Here is a 24,395-nt window from a genome sequence, read left to right as displayed (position 1 = left end):
CGGCCCCTAAGGTGCCACACTCAGCCTCAGATACTGTATTTATGGGACAGAGCAGCCGCAGGGGCGCCCTCCTCGCTTCAGGCCTATTGTTTTGGACGTTTGTGTCGGGGAGACGTGTCACCATGTCGACTATGTGTTGGTTCAATGCTGAGTCTCACGGGGCAGAGAGAGGAGCTTTTGGATAGACATCCTCGGGCGTCTCTTATTCATAGAGACATCTATCATATGGGTTCAAAGGGGCAAGGAGGATTTTCCTGCTGGATCAGCTTACATTTGTAAAACACTGATGCGCCTGTAGCTCATAATAAAATATATGCCTTTCATCTCAAAAAGTTCCCTGAAAATATATATAAATAACTTTAGACATATTTAACTCACAGACCAGAAATAAAATCTCCCAATGGGTTCTTAGTGTGCACCATGGGGCTTCTTTGAGAGGATTTATGCTAATACTGCTTAATGTAATTCATGTTATGAATGAAAAAATCTATTTGAATGTGTTTGCCATATATAAATGAAGGAGTATATGTCCTCATGAAGCATGTGTATCTATATGGAGGAGGGAGGGGTGGAGACGCGTAAAAAAGGGCGTAGGAAAGGCAGAGGAGAAACCTTGAATGAGAGAACTGGAGACCTCAGAGCGCACGGAGCAGCAGCCTGGAAGTATCATCTGACTGCAAATAATCATGTTCAATGACAAACACTTTCTTCATTGACGAGGATTCATTTCTGTCTTTTCTGACAAAAGAGACACAGATTATGATTATTATTATTTTTGGACCAAACCATCATCCCACTGAAGCTCTCCAGTCTCCGTGCAGCCTCACTTTTGCGCAACAGGTTCTGGGAGATAATTTAACAGTATAAACTCCGACCAATGTAGTAAGAAGAAGCATGCTGTCCCCGTTTCGGCCCTTTGGCACCGAGCAGGAGATCAACTCATGGGATGTAGTGGATGCAGAGTCAGGTTCAACTTTGGCAAGGTGCTCTCCAAAGTCTCGGTGTTTTTTACCATGGTCCTGATCTTCACCTACTTCTTCTACTGCCTCACCGGATTCTGCGATTCGGCTCCGAGAACTTTATACAGCCAGCAAGCGTCCGACTATGACATCCTGGACGATCCCCGCCGAGTTTTGGACGAGCCGCGACCCTCGCCGCGTCTCCTGCATGACCGGAACCGCACAGTCTCCCAGGACGCGGCGCAGGTGGACGCGCCGGGACAGCAGCTGCCTCTCCACATGCCGAGCAGCGCGAAGGAGAGCGCCGAGAGCAACGGCATCCCCGTGTCCAACACTTTCGGGACCAAGAGGTTTCCGCAGGCGATTATAATCGGCGTGAAGAAAGGAGGAACCCGCGCCCTGCTGGAGTTTCTCCGCATCCACCCGGACGTGAGGGCGTTCGGCGCCGAGCCGCACTTCTTCGACCGGTTTTATGATAAAGGACTGGAGTGGTACAGGTAGGCAACTCACAAACAGACACATGCACACGGAGGTTGCCCTTTAGCTCAATAATAGCAGCGAATTAAAAGCTGACAGACTGTTGCAATTACTTTTTTATTTTATTTTTACACATCGCATATTTGTAATATTACAAGTCTAAAGAAAGGCACACATGATTATAGATTGACAATAAATTCAACTGTCCCATAATGCCACGTTTTGTACTCTTTACAATAAAGCTGTAGATGTCATCCCAGACAGAGATGATGTATGGCAGGGTGAAGGGTCACCTGCAGAAGTGCTGATGTCTCCTGTCAATAGACTAGACATACAACACATGGCTGGCCGATATATTCAGATCACCATATAACCCATGAAGCCAATATTCTCCCTGCATGCTGGCACTGTAAATCAAAAGGCTGGTGGGGTCTCTGGGGAGCAGTCCATCATCTTGACAGTCATCTAAACACCATTTATACCCTTCTCTGTGACATCCGTATCAACGCTTCCCTGTTCTGGGTGGGAGTCATGCAAGCAGCATAGTGATTGCTCTAATACGTTTTCCTCATTTAAAGGATATACGCCTGATTTATATACTTGGTCTTGGCTGCATGCCACAATGATGCTGCATATAAAATTGGCTACTGTCGCAGTGACAGCAGCTGATTTGGGGTGACCAGGTTGACTGGAGCTATCATTTAGGTGTACTTAAGGCCCCAAAGAAGGATTTGGGTCTAGATGAAGCTGATTCGGATCATCTCCAGATGTTCTACAAGCTCCCCGTGGACATCCCAGTTTAGCTCAAGCACTCACCAGTGTCAGAATATTATTGCGGACCTGCTTTGAGCATACTGTATGGCATTAAAGGTGCCATAAGCAGAGAGCTACGGTTGATAGGATGAAGAGCCCTGATAAACAAACACTTTGATAGCACGATGGTAGAGGAAACTCAAAGGCGTAATGTCATCTTCTCTTGTTTTTTTTTTCATCCCCCTTAGCTGTGTTTTAACCGAGAACATGAGGACACATGGAAACACTTTCCGCACTGATAATTTCAGCATACTTCGCAGCTTCCTCTCACACACACACACACACACATGCAGGTTGGCACTTTGCCCCCTTTATTACTCCTCTTTTACACTTCTCTCCTCTGCTGTAATCCATCCTTCTATCTGTTTTAATCAACCTTCACCGCTTTCTTTGCCTCCATTTCCTCCATACTCTTCTTTAAGTGTAGAGGATGTCTTTATGTGGAAATACCTGTGGCAGAGCTGGTGTTTCCATGGTATGTTTTATGTGTGATTCTGTGTGTTTTAATTAGCCTGACTCTGTTAAGCTCTTATGCTTCAATACTGCAGCTTGGTTGGGGCTGTAACGCGGCAGCGACAACAACATTCCTGAAAGTAAGATCACTCATAATAAGGGCTGCAACTAAAAATGTGAGCCCAAGTTGTCATATTTAAATGTCTTGTTTTGTTTAATTTATAGCATAAAACCCAAAGATTTTCAGTTTACAAGAAAAGTAACTAATCCTTCAAATTTGAGAAGCTGGAACCAGCAACACTTTGACATTTACAGAATTAAAGAGATTAAATGATTATCAGTTGCTTTCTTAGTTGTTTGTCTGTAAATGGACTGAATGGATCTAACTATTAATCAAGCAATTGTTTCAGTTTGAAGGATATATATATATCTCCAAAAGCAAAATAAAAGAAGAATTTGCAAAATAAAATTCAGTTGTGATGCCAAATTTCCAGTAGCATCTATAAAGATGTGGTTTGACTGCAGGGCAGATGGTCCAGTTAAATAATTTCTGATGGGTGTGGTCTCCTAAAAATACTGGTATTTTTTAATATAGTCTGCCTTCTATTTTGGAGAGAAGTAAACTGAGCTGGAGAAGGTTGAGAAGAGTTGGAGGGATTAACACAACAATGGCGACAGCAGCAACGTGATCCTGGGCGAAATCACTGAAAGATGTTTTTCTTGTTGTCACTGAATCTCAAAAATTGTGGAAAATATGTTTGCTGTCATTTGCAATGATCCACAGTGAAGCCGCTGAAAGTTGTGTGTGTGTGTGTCTGTGTGTGTCTGTGTGTGTGTGTGTGTGTGTGTGTGTGTGTGTGTGTGTGTCAGTGACAGCAAGAGCTCATCCATGTGGAACCAGCAAGTCCTTGTCAGAGAACAGCAGGTCAACTCACTGTCACATTTGGAAGCTAACAATGCATACACATACGCACACACACACACACACACACACACACACACACACACACACACACACACACACACACACACGTACGCACATACGCACATACACTCTTTCTCACCTGATTTGGTACGAGGCTGCTCTGTATGACAGGTTCTGAAAAGCAACCCTGCACGTTGACATTTAATCTTGTTGAAGTCCCCCGCTTCATCTGCAGCTCTGAGGTCAACCGGGTCACATCCAAAGATACATAAGCACACAAATACATCACTGGATCATTAATTTAAATTAATTTAATTTTTTAACATTGTGTAGACGAGTCACTTCAGTAATAAAGACTTTGCCAAAGACACAGGATTTCACATTAGCATATAACTGACAACAATTTGTGCATTGTGTGGTCTGCGTCCATATGTCTTGGACGGAGAAATAAGCATAAAATGCAGACGGCTCTAGCAGATGGATGAGAGTCGTGCATGGCCATAAGTTGCTGTCAGATATTGGCGATCTCAATGCTGGAGACAGTCCACAGTTTCCGCCCTCCCGTGCATGTTGCTCCAACAGCATTGTCTTCTCTGAGATCAACTTAGACATCATTCATGTGTGTTTTCCATTGATCTCCCTCTCTTTCCACCCAGTTCGTCTCTCCATCCTCTTCTCTCCTTTGCATGTGTGCGTTTGAGCCCATTGCAGAAATGGAAAAGCCACAAATAGTGCATTCAGAATCAAGCAGAGATTTAATGAATTTCTGTGTTGTTTTATGGCTTTAAGAGGACTTCATGGAGTGATGGGTTTCATATGGGACTTGAGAGCCACCGCAGAAAAATGAAAGACCTCAGCTTTTCAGGGCACAATGGTTGGGATTCTCACAGATTTGTCACCACGATGTGGGCTGGAATGAGTAACTCTGTCTTTTCGTTTTGTTGCATCTTCAGTTCCTTGATGACGTTAAAATGGAAACATTCGGTGTTGTTGTCTTGCAGCAGAACAAGCAGTTGTTATTTAAAAAAAGATGAGCAGTGTTCACTTGGATCAAAATTAACATCCAAGACCGCAAATAGCTATTCTCCATGTATTTCATTTATTGAACGATGCCTTTCCGCATTTCAATTTTAGAAAATACACCAGACCAGAAGTACCATCGATATTTTGAAAGCTTGTCAATTGGCTGACCTACAGTCTTGACACCAAAGGCCATGCCTGATCGGATTGCTATTAAAATGGAGTAAAACTCCTTGAAGGGCAGCAGCAGAAGGACAAAGAGAAACGACAGCGCTGCTGAAAATTCTGTTGGTCCTTAAAAAGATATAGATTTTTGTAAATAAGGATATGAAAAGATGACAACAGGGGAATTATGCTGGTCTTTGGGATAACATATGGGTCATTTATGGCTACTCAATATACATCAAGTTAGTTAGATCAATTTTATCAGATGAGGAAGGTGATGAGCCACAAAATCTTCACCTCCTACTTGTCCACTAAATCTGCCAGATCGTTTTCAATAGCTTTTGGAATCTGTTACAAAATATGACAACAGTATGGAGGATGGCCAATTTAATATATATTAAAAACACCATGGTTTTTTACATCACTATTACATTTCCTTTCTGTAATTAAAGTAATGATGGACTCAAATGTATTGTTTTACCTCCATTAAGAGCTTATGAGTCATCTCAACACTGCATTCTTTTATTTCAATGTTTTTCTCGGAGGTCAGCGTCAGACATTTACCACGTCAGTCTAGATACTTGACAGTTGAAATGGTAAAAGTGGGCTCTAATGCGCACGGGACAGCGTTTTCCAGAGCAAGGGTGATTTTCCCGACACCTCATTCTGTGTGCAGCCTGGAGGCCATAAGTGATAGAGGCTGAACACGACTGATTGGTGTAGCAGGCCAGGAAGTGGTCTCTGTAGTGTTGAGTTGTATTGTGTATTAATGGTGCTGGGTTTTGGCATGGAGTTGGGTTTAGATGGCGTTATAAGGTTTGAATAGGCCTCCAATCACACCCCATATTGTGGGAATTATAATAATTTGAGGTGCCTTGTGGTGCATTTCGGGGGCGCCTGTAAATTCTTTCCGTCGTGCTGTTTAAGCTCCGGACTGCAGTTAGCGAGTGAAGAAAATACTTTGTGTCAGTTGGCCAAAGTTAAATGTTTCAGATGCGTGGTGGTCCTGCTCAGTTGTGCAGATTAGCGTAACAATAGAAAATACAAAGATATGATAATACTCCAGGGAAATTAAAAAGCAATTACTTTTTATTACACATAGTCAGCAATTACGTTGTGAAGGGATCCACATCTAAAGAGCAAGTCTGAGTTTCATTCTCATAACTGTAATAAATGACTAAAACAGCTGCAATCATAGTGTTCTGTTTGGCATCAGACTAATACCAGTACGAGGACTGGGTATCAATACTTTTTGGGCACAAATTGTGTCCCTTGCATGCAAGTCTTAAAAACTGTCTTTTACTGCTGCGAAAGATGAAAAGTTAAAGGTTCACTAGTTATTACAATTCATCACCACCCCCTCAAGATGAATCACCAAATGTCATGTAAATCCATCCTGTATTTGTTAAGATATTCATTTAAGAGCTGGACTGACTTCTTTTATTGAATCTAAAAGAGTAGAAAAAGCTTTTATTATTATTATTTAAATACAATATAAAAAAAGTATTGTATTGTTATTGACACTGAAAATGTCCAAACAATACCCCAAGTCAGCACCACAGCCCCTGGTAAACGTCTCTGCTTCTTTCATGTGCCGAATGCTGAAGCCATTACTGATTTCCCCAGCAAAGTATCACTGACATTCTGCTAAGTCTTCTAATTATGATTGGACGTTCATATGCCATGCAGTCACTAATTATCCATTGACCAACAAAAAGTATTTCATTTCTTTATAGAAAAGCCCACACACACACGTGCAGGATTTACCCCGGACTCCCTCATCCCCACACACATTCAAACCCACAGCAACGGTATCCTGTAGTAAATCACCAAAGATGAAAATGTAAAACACTGTACTCCGTGGGAGTATAGCACTTTAGCTAACCTCCTGTTGAGAAAGCCCTCCACTACCTCCATAAAACCATCTGATAACAATGTATTTAAAATATGTGGGTGGCAACAGTCTTTCTCCCAGTCATGTGGTTCCCCAGAGGGATCACTTCCTCTCTCTCTTGATGGGTGTCTGCGAGCGCCGGAAATTTACCTTCAGGTTTTTAGTGTTTATGTTGAGTATTTCTTTAGCTCTTATACACACCGTGTCACTAGCTGTTGTGAAATATTGTTTATATTATACTGCACAGCGTCAAGCCCTTCCTCGGGCTACGTTTAGTTTTTACACAACGTTCATTTTTGTTTCTTTGCGACTTTGGCAGTTATGGCACTTTTAGGCCTTGTGACTTGTGAGGTTTCTGTTTCGACAAAGAACACATAGCGGAAAGATAACTTATGTGTGTGTGTGTGTGTGTGTGTGTGTGTGTGTGTGTGTGTGTGTGTGTGTGTGTGTGTGTGTGTGAGCAGCGTGTTGATGTGGTCTCATGTAAACCTGCATGTTTTTTTACTGCAGTGCAACCAGATTATATATATGCACTGGTTTGGTATTTTGGGAAATACAATTAAACACTTCCTCGCGGAGGGTTAGATGAGAAGGTCGATACTATTGAGAACGGTATCAATCTTCTCATCTAACTCCCAGCAAGAAAACAAATAAGCGTATTACCCAAATGTCAAACCATTCTTTTAAACTGCTCTATTTGCCCCCTGTTTAATCTGAATTTTTCTGGTCAGAGGAGAATAGTAGCATATGTTTCCTCCAGGCATGGCGGCGTAAACTGAGGTTCCCACACTCATCCTGTCAGCCTGACAGGCCGTCCGTGGCCCAGAGGCTTCTTCTGTCACCCTCTGAGCACAGCAGCACTGCTGGGAAATGTTTTCCTCCAGTTTGTTGTTTGCTCTCCTCATTTTTACTGCCTTGATTTTTTCCGCAGCCTTGTTAATTTTGCATTTTTTCCTTTTTTCTAAAAGCGTCTGGACGTTGAGATGTCTGCCAGAGCATCAGTCTCCTTCAGCAAGACAGTGTTTAGCAAAGATGGTCCAGTAAACAAATATAATTACCCATGGAAATTTAGATCAGGTTTTGTTTCTTAGAAAATGACATGATAATTGGATTTTTTTTGTGGATCTTTTTGTCTGCAATCAGCTCTGCTTTCTGCGCAGAAATGCCTTTTGTCCGGGCGCTGCAGCAGATACAGCGGGAGAACCCATAATGTCGGGGGCAGGAAGTCTCTTGGCCACATCCTTGTTGCCAGGGTTAGTATTTAATCTTCCGATCCAGACTGCCTAGAACATATCAGTAGTGTAATCAGCGGTGTAGCACTTCAGGGGGAAAAGTGCTACATCCTTTAAGCAGCAGGGAGTTCCAGACTAATGTGGCCAGTCAGCGAGGCCACTGCTGCGCTAAATAGAAAACAGAGTTACTCTTTTTGCTCAACAGTTACTGAAAGGCATTTACCTGAGTTAGCCTTATATGTAAAACACATATAACATAACAACAGATTAAAATGCATGAGAAAACTGACAACAAATGAATCATCCCCCACTTGTTTACAGTTTCTCCTGACACCTCATACAGGAGCAGATTTATGATAAATAAACGGCTTTTATTGATTCTCTGATAATGAGACAGATTGTGATGAGGGAGATAGGAACCCGAGGACGGGAGGGGGGGGGGGGGGGGGGGGGGGGGATCCACAATTCATTAACTATTCATGAGTATGGAAAGACAACTTATGGTCAATTACCAAAGTGACACATATGTGAAGGAGTGAAGGACAAGGAGGGGAGTATGGATGAAAGAGGAGAGGACAGACAGGGAGACGTGTGCTCAGTTTCTCATCAGTAAACACGGACACCTCCGCGCTCACATGAGTATATGTGCACAAACACACACAGTGCACACCACAGTGCACGCACACACAGTGAACAATCTGTCATAGAGACAGACGTATTGATTAGACCCAGATAAACAGGGGACAGACAGGCAGCGACAGCCCATTTGCAGCTCTTCTAGAAGGGATAATAATCAATTAATGGTCTTTTATTAGGGGGATCATTTAATGGGGAGTGGATTGAAATGGCTCAACTTTAAGTATAGGGGGAAACTTGAAACTTACACAGGAACAGGGCATCCTTTTCCTCCTTTAAACTCATGGGCATGAACATGTGACAACAAATACTTTTTCATAATAGCAACATTACAGACAGTTGCAGCAGAATAATTATAAACTATTTAAAATGCAGGGTTTTTTTTACCTTTTGTCTCCCCTTAGCTCCTTTTTATTCCACACTGTCGAACAGTTCCATATTTATGTTATGTATGTGGTCCTCTTTGCAAATTTGATGTGAATAGCTTGACATATAGGGAATGTTAGATGAGAAGATCGACACTACTGTCTGTATGCTAAGTATGAAGTATGAAGCTACAGCAAGTTAGTTAGTTAGCTTAGCATAAAGACTGGAAACAGGTGGAAACGACTAGCTGTTCTCTGTACAAAGGATGCAAACCCTTCCTACCAACACCTTTAAAGCTCTTTAGCTTGTTTTGTTCAATCCTTACAAAAAAACTAACTGGAAAAACAACATGTGTGTTTTTTTTTAACGGGCTGCAAGAAGTAGCCAAGAAATAGTCCGACAGGCAATCCCCCTAAAACCACAACATGTTGCTTTTACACTTTTGTTTTTGTACAGACTAAACAAACCAGATACAAGGCGTTAATTAGTGAGCTCCAGAGCTTCATATTTACTGTAGTTAGTTACAGACGTGCGAGTGGTATCAATCTTCGCATCTAATCATTGAAAATTAAATATTCTATTTCTATGCATCTAAGTCTCTTGCACAGGAAGTGAATAAGTGTGTTTTCCAAAATGTCAAACTGTTGCGTTAAGACCTCTTTTACAAATGAAAATAAACTTCAGTGGGTTTCAACTATGTTAAGCGCTTGTGATGACTGAGCAGGCTGCTGCTTGTTGAGTGGCTACTGCGCTGCATTTGACCACAGAGGAAGAGTGAAGTCAACCTGACTGGTGCTGCTGCTAACACTGTCAATCACTGCTTAATGTACTTTTTATCAGAGCTTCATCAACCCTGTTTCGCTCACACATTGACGTATTGCCATATCTTTATTTCTCTTAGATGGAAGATAAAGAAAATATAAATGATGTTGGCTACTCTAGCGTCACTTAGTAACATCAGCAAGTCTAATGGACCATTACTTTTTTTTTTACCATACATACCATATTACCATACAGTTGACTATTATTTATCATCAAATCAGTGTTTGACCGCAGACAATTTCGCTAGAATAACTGCCAAAATTGAAATTAATTTCCCTTGGACTTCCATCTGTAAACTTCATTTCTGAATGGCCTCTTGTCATTACGATTTGGACTCTATGAAAGCTTCAAATCTGAAACAAATAAAGCATACAGGCTCCATTACTTGTTTTATTTTTAGGAAGCCACAAGAAAGCTCTCTGTTTCCAGTAACAAATAAGATTTGTTGATAAATGAACTGCAGACATTTCATTTTCTGTTTGTTTTAAACTCATCCTTCCTTTGGCATGCAAAAAAATTTGTCTCTGAAATCCAAATCTACCACAATTTTGCCTCGTGGTCCGTCAACGTCAAGCAAACACCAGATCTGTCGAATACCCCGTTACCCACAATCCCTGTTTGCCAGATAGCACTGAAAGTTTATGAGATAGCAGATGCGCACATTTAGTAGAGTAGAGAGGAAAAGTTGAAACAATGTACAAAGATGGATCAGTAGATTATTGGTTTGGGTTACATTGATATAGATGAAATCACTATGCAAAATGAATCACTGCGATATAGGAGCGTATATTTCAAACCAGGCCTTTTCACTGCCATATTCTTCACAACATCTCTCCTCATTGCAGACATGTGTTTAACACACTAACTGAGCTCAGCAGCTTGCCATCCTGGTTGCACTTCCTGACTTTGGTCTGTTTGGTCTGTTTGGGTCCTTGTAGGAGGCCGTAGGGGAGGGAGGGGGGGGACTTTGCTCTTGCAGGAAGAAAGGAGGGGGTGGAAATCTGTAGGAAATTGCTGTTAAGTGGTTCTTGAGGCTTTGTGGTTTTGTCTCATCAGGCTCATAGTGAGTGGATGGTTCTGGTGTGCAGGCCTCACAGCAAGGCTCAAATGGGCTGTCTGAGGCCCTGGCACATAAACACACTACAGTGTATGGACCTTTAATCACGCAGCATTTGGGAAGCTTTAATGTTTAGTGTGTATAGTGTGTGTACGTTATCTCTTAATGTTCTTTTTACTGAAGTCTCTTTGTACATCACATGGGATTACATTAAAACATTACCCTAATGGTGCAATTTCAGAAAATATAAAGCAATAATGCAACGGGCACTAGTCTTTTTAAAGCTGCATTAATAAATATCTTTCTTTTCACTAATGTTGAAATGTCTATGTGTAATAGGAAACGTGTTACTCATAGTGATGGAGCCACAGATAATTATCACCTAACTCTGCAGTTCCCCTCAGTTCCACAGAGTGTTTTAGTGTCTTTTAGCTCATTGTTTCAGTGGATTGGCCCTCAACTCACTCTTTTGGTTCACTATTACTGCTGTCAATAGGGTTGTTACCAGGTGTAGCAGGCAGCGGCTCTGATAAAGCTCTGATAAAGCAACTCTACATTACCTGCGCAGCACCTAACAAAGTTTACAACAAGCTGGTGAACTTAGAGCATTTATCAGCGAAAGAGCAAGATATTTAGGAGTTGGTGGAGACCAAAATCAGAGCTAAAAAGACGGTATTTATTTGATTTACATTTCAATTTACAACTTAAAATGGATGTTAACTTTGCTGTGTGTCTGCTGGATGTGTATAGGCAAGTCTTTGCTACCACTTTATCCATATATACGCTAGCTTTAAATGGCTGTGGAAATATGCCAATGTTGTGTTTACAACTTGTTCCGTTTCCCCAAATGAAAAATAAATACTGCTTTAGAAGAGCACAACATATATGGAAGACCAGAAGCACAACCAATCAAGCTTTTAGATCATATATCACAGTGTGAAACAGTCTGCACCACCATGGCTTTGAGGGCAGTGTCTGACCATTTTCTCCTTTCCCGTCAGGAACCTGATGCCTCGGACTCTGGACGGCCAGATCACCATGGAGAAGACCCCCAGCTACTTCGTCACAAAGGAGGCTCCTGGCCGTGTCTGCACTATGAACTGCCAAGCCAAACTCATTGTGGTGGTCAGGGATCCTGTGACACGGGCTATATCTGACTACACCCAGACACTGTCCAAGAACCCAGGCCTTCCATCCTTCCAGAACCTGGCTTTAAAAAACTCCACCACGGGTCTGATCGACACCACGTGGAGCGCTGTGCGCATCGGCCTTTACGCCAAACATCTGGAGAACTGGCTTCAGCACTTCCCCTTGTCTCATTTTCTGTTTGTTAGCGGCGAGCGGCTGGTGTCTGATCCGGCGGGAGAGATGGGCCGAGTTCAGGACTTCCTGGGACTGAAAAGGGTCGTTTCAGACAAACACTTCTACTTCAATGAGACCAAAGGTTTTCCATGCTTGAAGAAGCCGGAGGGGAGCAGCAGACCTCGCTGCCTTGGAAAGTCTAAGGGCAGACCCCATCCCCAAATCCCTGCAGAGGTCCTTCAGAGGCTCAGAGACTTCTACAGGCCCTTCAACCACCGTTTCTACCAGATGACTGGACAAGACTTTGGCTGGGACTGATAGAGGAGATCCCTGTCATAGCCCAGGAAAAAAAAAGCCAGTTTGAGTGTTTAATGCTCCACAAGACTATCGTCTCAGGGACGGATGGGGTAGAGGAATCCAGAGTCCACAAACTGAATTCTGCCACAGTGGACTCAACATGACATGCAGCAGATGAACTGCCACCGTTTGGTTGAAGGATGGAAGGCGACATGACACAGTGCTGCAATATGCAAGTTACACACATAGTTAATGGCTTAGTTATTAAACCATTTTCTTACTTGTATGTTTATGCTACACAGAAGTTAGAAGCAAAGGTCGTACCAAAGGGAAAGTTAAAATCATTGCCTTTGAATATCTTTTTTTTTTTTACTTCTGTTTATAAAATAAGCTGATATTTATAGTTTCTGTTGATTTGAAATACAACAGTTACAGATTTTGTTATATGAGATAAATGTATTTATTACACGACAAGGCATGACTTAAAACTAAATATGTTTTTATTGACAGGACATTGGAGAAAATGTCATACTTCATGATAAACCACTATGTCTTATTGATTATAAGCAGTGTTACTTTGACTGCATGTATACTTTCATTACATTTACTGTTTCCAAATGTCTTTTGAAATTCTACATATCTTAGTTTAATGTTACGGGGTTTTTCTCTGCACATTGCAGTTAATATACCAATGATACCTCATCTGTAAATATTAACTGTTACAATGATAGTAAACCACACATCAACATATTCCATTTGTAGGTATTTGAGGATATTTCTCCTCTCAAAGCCACACGTATTTGAACTGTCTTAGACAGCACCAACTGTATCGGCTGTTACTTGCTGCAAATAAATTACTGTTTTGATCTATGATTATTTTGAACCATTTAAATTTCCATTTGTAAAGTACACAATGCATAGTGGTGTGAACGCAACCTTTGTTTTGACTGTGATGCTTTGTGTTGTGAGGTGAAGTTGTATCTGACACGATGAGCTGAAGGCTCAATGGTCCATCCTTTTTCATTTATTTTTACTGTTATCCAAGCATACTGAGGATGTTTGTAAAAAGATTGCTTAAAGAATTATACATATTTGTCCCTCAAAAAAACTTTGCTTATTCTTATCCCTATTTGTTGAAGGATTAGCCACCGATAAACCCTTCCTTTGAACACGCTTAACAAGCGCAACTAGCATGGCAGGCCTGTCAAGCTTTGGCTTTTCCCCCACATGCTTTAGTAGTGTGCATGCATGAGTAGTGAGAGAGATGTTGTACATACGGAGTTTGAATGCTGGGGATTCTTTTTGCAAAACCTAAAAAACACAAGAAGAGGCAAAGCATAAGAAATGGATGGAACAGGTTTTAGCTTGTCTGCTAACAAGATAGCTACAGTAATCTCTCAAGGCAATGGAGCACATCATGAAATAACTAGTTTAGTTTATGGGGTTATGGGTTCTTAAAAATAACCTTTAAGTTAGTCAAAAAACACTGCTTAGTCCCTATAAGTCAAAAGAAAACATACAGTTTTAAGTTTGTAAGCTAAAAAGTCAAGCAGGATTCGAACAAAATTACACTCTGATCTTTTAGTGTTATTTATACTTATAATACTAAGACTAACTAGCTCTACACTGCAATACAAGAACAGCGCTGTTTATTTATCTCCATGTTTTCTGTAGCATGATCAGGTATTGTGTAGACTTAAAATCTCTTTTACATTATTCTCCTTTTAATACGCTCATTCAACCTTGATGTAGGTTATTTATAGCGTTTGTTAGCTTCTTATTTCTGTTGACTGCATTCACGCTTCAAAACCCATAAAAGGGCTGTTAATTTGATTATCTAAACAGTAACTAAGGGGGGCGCGCTTAGTGAATGGTCACTTCTTCCATGGTAACCCTGTTAGTGCTTTGTGCTGCCACGAGTGTCTCACTCTCTCCGTCCATGTCGTGCTGTTCTCCACTCTTTCCCCCACACGTTATTTATGCTGAAATCCCACTCTTCCCTGTCTTCCTCTCTCACACTGCATTTCCCGCTTGCCACTTCCACACAGTGAGCCCACATGTGCAGTCTGAGGGCCTGCGTGCTGCCGTGGCCTTTAATTATAAAAGGGCAGCTCATTCAGAATGTCCCCCGCCTTCCTCTCTGGGCGCAGAATTAGCAGCAGAGCTTGTCTCTTTCATTGTACACAATCCTGTATGGAAGGGAAAAAATGAAGAAGAAAAAACATCTGCTCTGGTGGAACAACCAAAAAAGGAACTGACCACTTGACAAGATCTACAAAGTATACTGAGCTGGAGAAGTTCCTTCTTTTTTTTCACAATGCGTGGAAATATGCATGGCCAGTGCTTGCATTCAATGATTCAAACCAAAAATAGTCAGTCAAAACTATTAACATTGAGCTTTGTTTGTGGAAATGTCAGTGTCTGTCTGCATTAGCATGCTAGTGAGTGTATTCAAGCAAGTTTGCATGCACACAAACCCATTGCTTTGGCTCTTTCCATACATCCTGCCTCCTCTAATTACAGCCAGTATTGCTGTCACATCCCCCCTCTGTTTTATATGTCTGGCATTAGTTTTTAGTGGGCCTTGGTCAAATTTAAATGCTCTTGCCTCACTTCATCTGTGCCCACTTTTATTACCAGTCGTAGTGATAGCTGCTTTTTGGGCTGTGCCAGCCCAGCAGCAGGCATTAAAGATAACTGATTTCCCATTCTGCCATCTGCAAAATACATTAGTATGTGTTCGCCCAGTCGTTAAGTTTCATTAAATCAGCAGGACATTCTACATAATCTACGGTTGTCACTAAACACTGGTAATGATGTGAGAAATCCAATTGAGGTTAAAAAAGAAAGAGCAAGAAAAATGGAGGAACGAGTGAGAATACGTTCCCTGAAACTGAAAGCGAGGCATGAAGATGGTGTCACAAAAACAGGAATGTTGAATGGCCAAAGCAAAAATACAAAATAATGAATGATACAATATGATATCGATTTTTTTTCTTTTACATTTTGCACTGGGCATTAACTTTGGAAAATGTGTTTCTGATTAATTTAAAGTACAAGAAAGGGCAATAAGAAAATATGAATGAATTAATATGATTCATCCTTTAAGGTTTTTGGGTTATTTACTTTCCACTCTGAGCCAAAGCCCGTATGCAACCGTTTAAAGTCAACAAGAGAAGTCGGACTCAACACTCAGATGATAGAAAGACACTATGTTTGTCCCTGTGTTTGTTTGAAATACAGAATATTTTGGATTACAATTGCGCAAAACAACTAAAAGTCAAATTACAGGTCTGCAAACTCAAAATCTTCCCTTCTCATGGGAACAGTAATTTGTTTAGCTTCGGCTGGCATGCAGCTTCCAAAGATTTGAGCCCACAATTTAATGCATGCCATCAATTCCTACCATTGTGGATTTGTTTGCATGAGTGCAAATCGCCCAATGTGGATTGAGTTACTTGCCACTGTGACCAGTTGAGATTAGGCGTGATGAGGATGTATATTTTGAGCGGTGACTCTTATTTGGGAATAACGGGCACATGGCAGACTAATCAGAAACACCCAAGGGATGAAGCACTCTGAAGGCTGCGTTGAAGGAAAGAGGGACTGATTTCGACAGATAAAACTAGGATTAGAGTGTAAAAGTGGTTTCCCTTTAAGGAACCACAAATGAAGACGGTTCATATTGAGGACTCCACACATTTTCCACCCATACCGCAGTCTCTTTCGATTCGGGGAAGAAATGCTCGGCGGATTTTCTCTCTTCCTTGTGGTTTCGGCCTCACAGCATCTTGTTAAATTGTGACTTCAGCTTTAATTGATGAGAGAGTAATTTGGGGGAGAAATATTTTGAAATGGCCATGGTAGCTCAACTGAAATTGGGAAACTTTTTAGGGATTTGGAATTATGAGCTTTTACAATAGGATTTTATAACGTTGTTTTTCTGGACACATTTCAGTACATACTTCTGTTGACATTTTAGCCAAGAAAATAGCAGCTCCAGTCTGCTTATTAGGCCTTGATTGGAAAAGTTCAACAATCAAAGTTTATAGAGAAGCTTGCATCATTGCTAAATTGATGGAAACCTTTCACGCTAAGACATTTTTATATAAAAAAAAATACAACATCTTTAAAATTTGAGAAATGTACACACGGTATGGTAGAAAAATGTTGTGTTTTGCTGTTATACCAAGTGTCATGGTACACTGCCCACTTTACCTTCCACCTGCATCTTCAAACAAAACGTGAACACACTATGGGCAGTCAATCACTCTGAATGAAAGAGGCTCGCACCTGGCCTTCATGCATGATGTCTTTTCATTCGCCAAAGACCCCACCCATTCATTATTCTACGAAAAGGAATTACAGCCCTTAAATTTGGCTTATAATAAATAACAAATTGGTTCTGGACTTGCTCCATGGTATTATTAATCCCCAGCCACCCACTTGTGCATTCAGCATGAGGCTGATTAATTAAAAGGACTGTAATTCTTTACATGCAGAAGAACCAGTCCAATGTCGGTTAAAGACAAGATGCGCTCACTGCACGCACTGGGTGGACATTCGAGTATGTAGACACAAATAGATACACAGGGGCCCTTTTGCATCTCCAAAAATGAATTAAAATCAATTTCCTGGACATGTGAGAGTGTGTCTTTTATATGTCATATACATCCTGTCTGACTCAACCCTTCTGGTGGTTGTGCGTGTTTGCTGTTTTTTTTCTTCATCTAAGAATGGACACACCGCAGTACTCTCTGGTACATGCAGTGCAGCACGCGAGTAAGGATGGTCACACACACACACACACACACACACACACACACACACACACACACACACACACACACACACACAAGTTGACAAGTTGTAAATCATTGTCACATGTTGAACCTACTCTCTATACATTTCATGTCAAGAGCTGGTGCTTTCCTCTTCAGATGCCTTTCACTTATCTAAAGATGGAATATTGTTGCAGTTAAGTACCGTTGTGTGTTTAGTTTTACCTGTTTCTTCAGACACTTCAGGATCCATATGAACCGTGGATACATGTTCAAGCCCATATTCATGCGCAAGTGGCTTTTTGTGTGAACCTCAGAGATTTGACGTGATGACCTCCAGCAGGATAGATCCCTCTGCACTAACCCTACCGATGACCTTATGGTTATTGTCAGATGTTTTAACGCATCTGTATTGATATGTCACATGTGGTGTGATACATTATAGGTGTGAAACTATCTCAAATGAAACCTCTTATCATCAAAATGCCATCAGTTTAGCAATAATTCATATTATTATTATTAGAGGATAACTTTAGATTTTGACCTGATGGCTAGAGTCTTCAGCGTGATTACAATTCATCCAAAGCGGGACATAAATGTGTTTACTAAATTTAATTTAAATCTGTCCAATTGTGGTTGAAACATTTCACTTGAAGCAACATGTCAACTTCATCGTGTCCCCAGATTAAAAAAAATATGGGGATACTTAAAGTCATTAGGATTTATCATCTGAGAATCAAATCCTGAACGCCTGTGCCAAGGTTTGTGCCAATCTATTCAATAATTGTTGAATATTTTAGTGCAAATATCTCAAGTTGGGCTGGGGTACAAAATGTACTTTGTTACGAGAGAATTCCCTCAAATTGCTCTGCTGCACATTTACCACCTGGCTTGATTTAACGTCACAGGTGACATCATTGTCGGTGAGCGTTAGATGGGAAGACTGAGGTCTCCCCGTAATCCCCTCTCATTTGAAAGGGTCAACATACGCCTTCAGACTCCCGCTCCATGACAACATATCGCTTCATGTGGTGAACGCTAAACCAGAGCTGAGCGCGAGCTTTGAAGCCATTGTTAGAACCTTTGAGGGAGTAATACCGTCAGTCACACGGGGACAATGAACAGTATGATTCATATCTCATAAAAGACGACACCTGCTCTAACCCTGTTCTAAGAAACAGGCCGCGACTACATTTACCAGATCCCAGATCTAATTGAATCTGTCATAACTGCTCTGATGATGGACACATATGACCCCGGAGTCCCCTGAGGGCCAGGGCTTGGGTCCTGTGAGTCTTGGAGATAACATGCCCTACAGGTGTGGGAAGATGATGTGCGCAGACTCGGGTTTCAGCAGACCGGCCTGGGACAGGTTGATGGGGGCTCTGATTGATCCTGAAAACAGAGAAGCCTGTGGGAGAATTGTAATTGAACCTGGAACAGATGTTAAGTCCAGGAAAAATGTGGTTATGGTGAAGGTACGCAGCCGTAAAGTCAAAATTGCACTTGATGAACAGAAACACCAGTTTCATTAAATGTTATGGGCGAGGGGAGTCTTTTCGGGGTTCAGGCTGTTAGATTGTTGAAGTCTAACCAGACAACATTCACTCAAGAGGCAACAGGGTTCAGTGTGCAGTTACAAAAAAATGTTTTAAAACGTGGTCCATCCATCAAACTCTCTGAGGAGAACACATCTCAGCTAATCCAACAAGCGGCTAAATGTGTTCCAAATGTACGAATAACCACATGAAGCCAGAGCCAAACCCTCAGTCCTCTAAACTCCCTCGCTAACATGACTATTTTCTCAATTTGAAATCATCTGGGATAAACTATATTCACATTTAAGCCTCTGAAGGAAACTGCACATTATACCAGTTTGCTTAATGTGACTGAAGGAAACATGCTATATGTCATATCATAAGTGTACAAGCAAGTGAAGATTTAGTATGGTATGAAACATTCTACAGTCTGTTATTAGACTTCAATCACAATATATTTTGACCATGCCCTTGTAATTTTATCATTACAATTTGGATATAACTGATGATACTTGCATGTACATTAGTATTTCCAGTTTATGCTGTTTACACTTTTAATCTCTGACCCTTTTTTGGCAGCTGTAGTTATTAACTTTGCAGATTCAGATTATGTATATAAAACATAATCAATTAAAACTGATGCACTAGTATAGAATAAGCTACACCCATCAGTTTATAAAATAGTTTAAATAAACTCCACATTGACCAGCTGGCGGCCGCAACATTGAAGTGATGTACACATTAATGCATCAATAATTAGAATACTATTCTCAAATAGGTGAGTAATTTTTACTTTTGATACCAAAAGTTAGCTCCACCTTGACCAGCTACGTCATAATGATTTTTACACTTAATGCATTAATAATAATAATAATAATAATAATCTAATAATGTTACATAATACAACACTGACAGTGGTCATTCTGTCTCCAATAATTAAAACTATTATTTTGCTGATACATCAATCCTTCAAATTGCATTTTCAGAAAATATGTTGACAACATATTATTGCATCTTTTATTTGAATAAAAGTTCTGAATACTTCTTCCCACCACTGATGATGGGAAACAAAGACTGCGACAAGGGGTGCTGAATTATTTTTCACATCCCTGGTTTAAGTAGAAAACAGTCAAACAGATCGAAAGTTCACTCATGAGAACAATCAATGTAACCAAACTCTTTTTTCTTAGTTTTCTCATACATTTGACAAGGCAGCGTCAGAAATAAGGTGTTGACGGCTCGAGAACGCCACCTGCTGGCCCACATAGTATTTGCAAATATATTTAAACCAATTAAGATTCAACCCTCCAAGCAAGAACACAATCTCTTCACGAGTCGGAGTATTTTTCTTTCGCCTCATTTGTGTCTTTTGTTTTCACTTCTTGTCTTGTCTGCCCACCCTGAAGCTCATGGTGACCACGTCCTCGATCCCCGCCTGCAGCTCATCGTGCTCCTGCACGGCGGAGACTCCTTTCGGGGTCCCCGTCAGGATGAGATCCCCTTCCTCCAGGGTGATGAACTCGCTGATGTAGCTGATGAGAAAGGGGATGGAGAAAATCATCTGGGAGGTGCAGCCGTTCTGCCGCAGCTGGTCGTTCACCTTCAGCCACAGCTTCACATTGCCCGGGTCGGGGATGCGCTCTTTGGGGATGAACTCGCTGATGGGGCAGGAGGTGTTGAACGCTTTAGCCTGGGTCCAGGGAAGACCCTTGGCCTTGCAAACGTCCTGGACGTCCCGGGCTGTCATGTCCAAGCACAGCGCATAGCCGGCGACGTGCTCCATAGCGGCGGCCTGTGGTATGGCCGTGCCCCCTTTCCCGATGACCACCCCTAACTCCACTTCATGGTGCAGGTCGCTGGAGTACCGGGGCACCAGGATGGAAGAGCCCTCTTTCACGTATGCAGAGGGGGGCTTCAGGAACAGAATGGGCTCTGTGGGGATCGCATTTTTCAGCTCTTTGGCGTGGTCCGCATAGTTTCTCCCGACACAGATTATCTTCCTCCCCCATTCCCAGAATCGAGTAATATTTCGTGCTGTCATTGTGGAGAAACGTGAAGGTTTCAGCCGCTCCGAAGCTGTCAGCACCAGTTTCACTAAACTTTGACCGACCTTACCGCCGGGTCCCTGAAGCGAAATCATTAACCTACGGCAAGCCAGAAAGAACATAAATAAAACTCAAAACTAAAATCCAAGCTGTTATATTTTATATTGTAAGTGTTTATCGCGGCTAAACATATATGGTAATTATCCCTCACATTGTATTTCTAGACATTCGTCCTTAAAAACGGGTAAATATTATATTTATTAATAATTGTTTATGGCCGATCGACTCGCTCAGACTCGATTGGTTGAGCCTGATGGGTTAAAGGTGAAGCGAGAACAGACGCGGAACAACAGAACTAAACTTTTTGGGTTTACACCCCTGTGATAAGGATATATTTGTTATGTTATTCAAGTCACTCGTAGGGAGTGCCTGCACTCTACTAGGAGCTGCAACAGCCTTCAAAATTGGTACGTCCTCACGATTCTTCATTAATTAATCTATCTGAGCGTGTTAGCTTGTGTTACATGTTAACTAATTACGGATTGCGTTTTATTTTGTTGTGTTTTAAGAGGAAGGCGTTCACATGAACACAGCTGGCCTGTCTGAACAAATACCGGCCCTTTATTGCATCATCCTCTCTTGAACAGTCAAGTTAGATCGATGCGGCAGCTGAGTTAACTATACATGTAATAATTTTAAAAGTTAGCATTGAGGCTAACGTTGTTTACTTTCTGTTATCTTAAAAAGGTGAATACTTGTCCTGCCAATGGCTGCTGTATAACGCATCTATTGTATAACGCATTGCGTTTACTGGTGTCTGTGGCTCCTGAACATGTCCAAGGAAAGAGTGCTTGTCATAAAAAAAAATATATTTCAGGAAAAAAAGGAATAAAGACTATCAGAGAGTCCCCTCATATCAGCCTGTCAAATATTGACTTGTATCTTCTCATGAAGCCCCTGTGGAAGTCCAGGCCCAAGCAGCTGCCCTCCTTCACAGCGCAGTGAGAAAATCCTCTCTGGTGGAACAAGCAAATATGAGGGTTGAACTTCTCCCAGCACTCAGTGACAACTACATGTACCTCCTGATCGATGTGGAGTCCAAGGAAGCAGCTATTGTTGACCCTGTGGAGCCAATCAAGGTCTGTGTGCATTACATCATACTAGATCGGATTAGATTATAACCAGAAAGTAACTCAATATAGTTAATCAAGTACTGTTCTAACATTTTAGGCATTTTTACTTGGGCATTTCTATTCTATGCTACCCTGTACATCTACTCTACTATTGTACTATATAGCTTCCAAATTGAAACGCTTCTATAGCTGTTACTGCCTCAATAACGGTTTAATAACGTAGTATATGTAATATTATGACACATATCTTTGGCTGCCACTTTTAACACATTATTTAAAAAAAATAAAAAAGTGACAGCAAAATGTCGCAAACATGCCGTCAAACAATGTATTAATAATAATGTTTGTTGCATTAGTGATACTCTAAATATTGTTGTTAAAGTCAGAACTGAAACGAGAAAATGGAACCAAATATTGAAATGCAGTTTTGCTTGATAAATGTCTTCTGACTTCAATTTGACCTTTTTGTGCTTTCAACAGGTTGTGGAAGCTGTGAGGAAGCATGGCATAAGACTCACAACAGTTTTGACCACTCATCATCACTGGTAAGCTTCAAGTTGAGTTCTTATTTTACACACAGTTGTGCACCAGTTTTTTGTTTTCTGTATTCATGAGAGCATTCTAAAAAACCATTCACCTTCCTCAGGGATCATGCTGGTGGAAATGAGAAGATGTTAAAGCTAATGCCCGGACTGAGGGTCTATGGAGGAGATGACAGAGTTGATGCTATTACAAAGAAAGTTTCTCACAACAACAATATAAAAGTAAGACCATCAAACTGTCTATTCTACAATGCAAATATAATAAGCCTCAAATGACGATGATATTTGCTCACTGGTGTCGTTCTTTTCCAGGTTGGAACCCTCAATGTCAAATGCCTGTTTACACCATGTCACACAACTGGTCACATCTGTTACTATGTGACAAAGGAAAAAAGCACAGAGCCACCAGCTGTTTTCACAGGTATATCTGATCACATTAGATCAGACCTATATCTTAAATGTGTCACGCTCGACCAATAAGTGTTGATGCAACCTCTGGAACAAGTCAGCACTTTGTCATGTGTGACCTCTAAAGGTCCTAATGACACTCGTTTTTATTCCCATGCAGGAGACACGCTGTTTGTGGCTGGCTGTGGTAAATTCTTCGAGGGTACAGCAGAGCAGATGAACAAAGCCCTGATAGATATTCTGGGAGGCCTGCCTCCTGAAACGGTAAATATATGAACTTCACCTGTATTATCAGCGTAAAGGGTTATTAATTAAGTTTTAAACGTACCACTGAAGTAATTCAAGTAATTTACAGAAGATTTGAGATGGAATCTAATTGAGAGGAGACAAAGTAGATGATTAGATTAAGTTCTGCAGTATTTAAAATAGAGACATGTGATATATTTTCCAGTTAGGTTGTTGAAAATGTCCTTTTCTGTTTGTATTTCAAGCGTGTTTACTGCGGGCACGAGTACACCGTCAGCAATCTGAAATTTGCCCGTCATGTGGAACCAGACAATGAAGTCATTCAGAAGAAGCTGGCATGGGCAAAGGTACTCGACTGTCATATCCAATCAATCAGATGATCACCCTCTGATACCGTTGAAAAATACTTTACGTCCGTTTCTTTTCATCTCTGTAGGAGAAATGCAGCAACGGAGAACCTACCGTTCCTTCTACTTTGGCAGATGAATTTACATTCAACCCCTTTATGAGAGTAAAGTATGTAGAGCATGATTTAATACTAATTATTAATCATATTTTATTTATTTACAACACACGTTTGTGTCTGTGTAGTTTATTTAGAGCCAATTACAGCTCTACTAATATTTCTATGATGTTTAATTCAGAGAGAAATCCGTGCAAGACCACGTAAAGCAGACAACCCCGATTGAAACCATGAGAAGTCTCCGGAAAGAAAAAGATGTCTTCCGGGTGCCCAAGGAGTGATGTCCAGTGCATTCATGCTTCTCAACAACTGCTTACAACACTTCAAGCTGTTATTAGTGCACTACAAAATATATCTGCATTTCATCTTCAAAGCTGCTATAAATAGATCTTCGACACTCACTCTGTCATGAAACAATTTTTTTTAATTGCCACAATCAGATTTAATATGGCTATACACTGTTTTTATTTGGTTTGTTTGGATCATATTGGTGTGATAATTTGAAGGAATATATGGTCATTAATTGAATGCTTTAAACAATATATCAATTTGTTAATTGGTAAATCTGAGTTTTAGAGTTTTGAAATCTGTTGAAATATTTTGTTATATATTAAATATAAAAACTACAATTTCATGAAGTGTTAGAATTAAAAAAAAAACATGAACAAGAAAAGCAGCTGCTTGATATGTACTAATATATTTAACATTTCTGTAAATTGATAAATAATTTCTTTTTCTGTAAAGATTAGTGCTTTATTTTTGAATGTTTCCTTATGGCTTTATTTTCATATTTGCTTGGATTTTTGGTTCCTTATTATCAG

General features: G+C 40.8%; 3 protein-coding genes across 3 annotated transcripts in view; 2 read left to right on the top strand and 1 right to left on the bottom strand.

Annotated features, from left to right (window-relative positions):
• Positions 1 to 941: 941 nt before the first annotated feature.
• LOC306750389 (heparan sulfate glucosamine 3-O-sulfotransferase 6-like) lies at positions 942 to 12,439 on the top strand (the record flags this gene model as incomplete). The annotated part of the gene is made up of 2 exons (XM_079233804.1): positions 942 to 1,456; positions 11,821 to 12,439. 2 exons carry the CDS (start codon positions 942 to 944, stop codon positions 12,437 to 12,439), a joined length of 1,134 nt encoding a protein of 377 aa, XP_079089930.1.
• Positions 12,440 to 19,752: 7,313 nt separating this feature from the next.
• Positions 19,753 to 20,827, bottom strand: fahd1 (fumarylacetoacetate hydrolase domain containing 1). Its single transcript, XM_079233237.1, has one exon. The coding sequence runs from the start codon at positions 20,776 to 20,778 to the stop codon at positions 20,113 to 20,115; it is 666 nt and encodes a 221-aa protein (XP_079089363.1). The 5' UTR covers positions 20,779 to 20,827; the 3' UTR covers positions 19,753 to 20,112.
• A 291-nt stretch (positions 20,828 to 21,118) lies between these two features.
• Positions 21,119 to 24,395, top strand: part of hagh (hydroxyacylglutathione hydrolase) — a 3,431-nt gene continuing 154 nt past the window's right edge. The window contains exons 1-9 of the mRNA XM_079232642.1: positions 21,119 to 21,249; positions 21,737 to 21,921; positions 22,396 to 22,460; positions 22,562 to 22,679; positions 22,770 to 22,878; positions 23,026 to 23,129; positions 23,357 to 23,458; positions 23,548 to 23,627; positions 23,756 to 24,395. The exon at positions 23,756 to 24,395 is cut by the window's right edge and continues 154 nt beyond it. Coding sequence (XP_079088768.1) covers positions 21,183 to 21,249; positions 21,737 to 21,921; positions 22,396 to 22,460; positions 22,562 to 22,679; positions 22,770 to 22,878; positions 23,026 to 23,129; positions 23,357 to 23,458; positions 23,548 to 23,627; positions 23,756 to 23,855 — 930 coding nt within the window. The 5' untranslated portion in view covers positions 21,119 to 21,182 and the 3' untranslated portion in view covers positions 23,856 to 24,395. The remainder of the gene's footprint in view (positions 21,250 to 21,736; positions 21,922 to 22,395; positions 22,461 to 22,561; positions 22,680 to 22,769; positions 22,879 to 23,025; positions 23,130 to 23,356; positions 23,459 to 23,547; positions 23,628 to 23,755) is intronic.

Source organism: Taurulus bubalis (assembly GCF_910589615.1).
Source record: "Taurulus bubalis genome assembly, chromosome: 17".
In the NCBI taxonomy this organism is placed as follows: domain Eukaryota; kingdom Metazoa; phylum Chordata; class Actinopteri; order Perciformes; family Cottidae; genus Taurulus; species Taurulus bubalis.
Note: the sequence above shows the minus strand (reverse complement) of the source record. Positions and strands in the feature narration are given on the sequence as shown.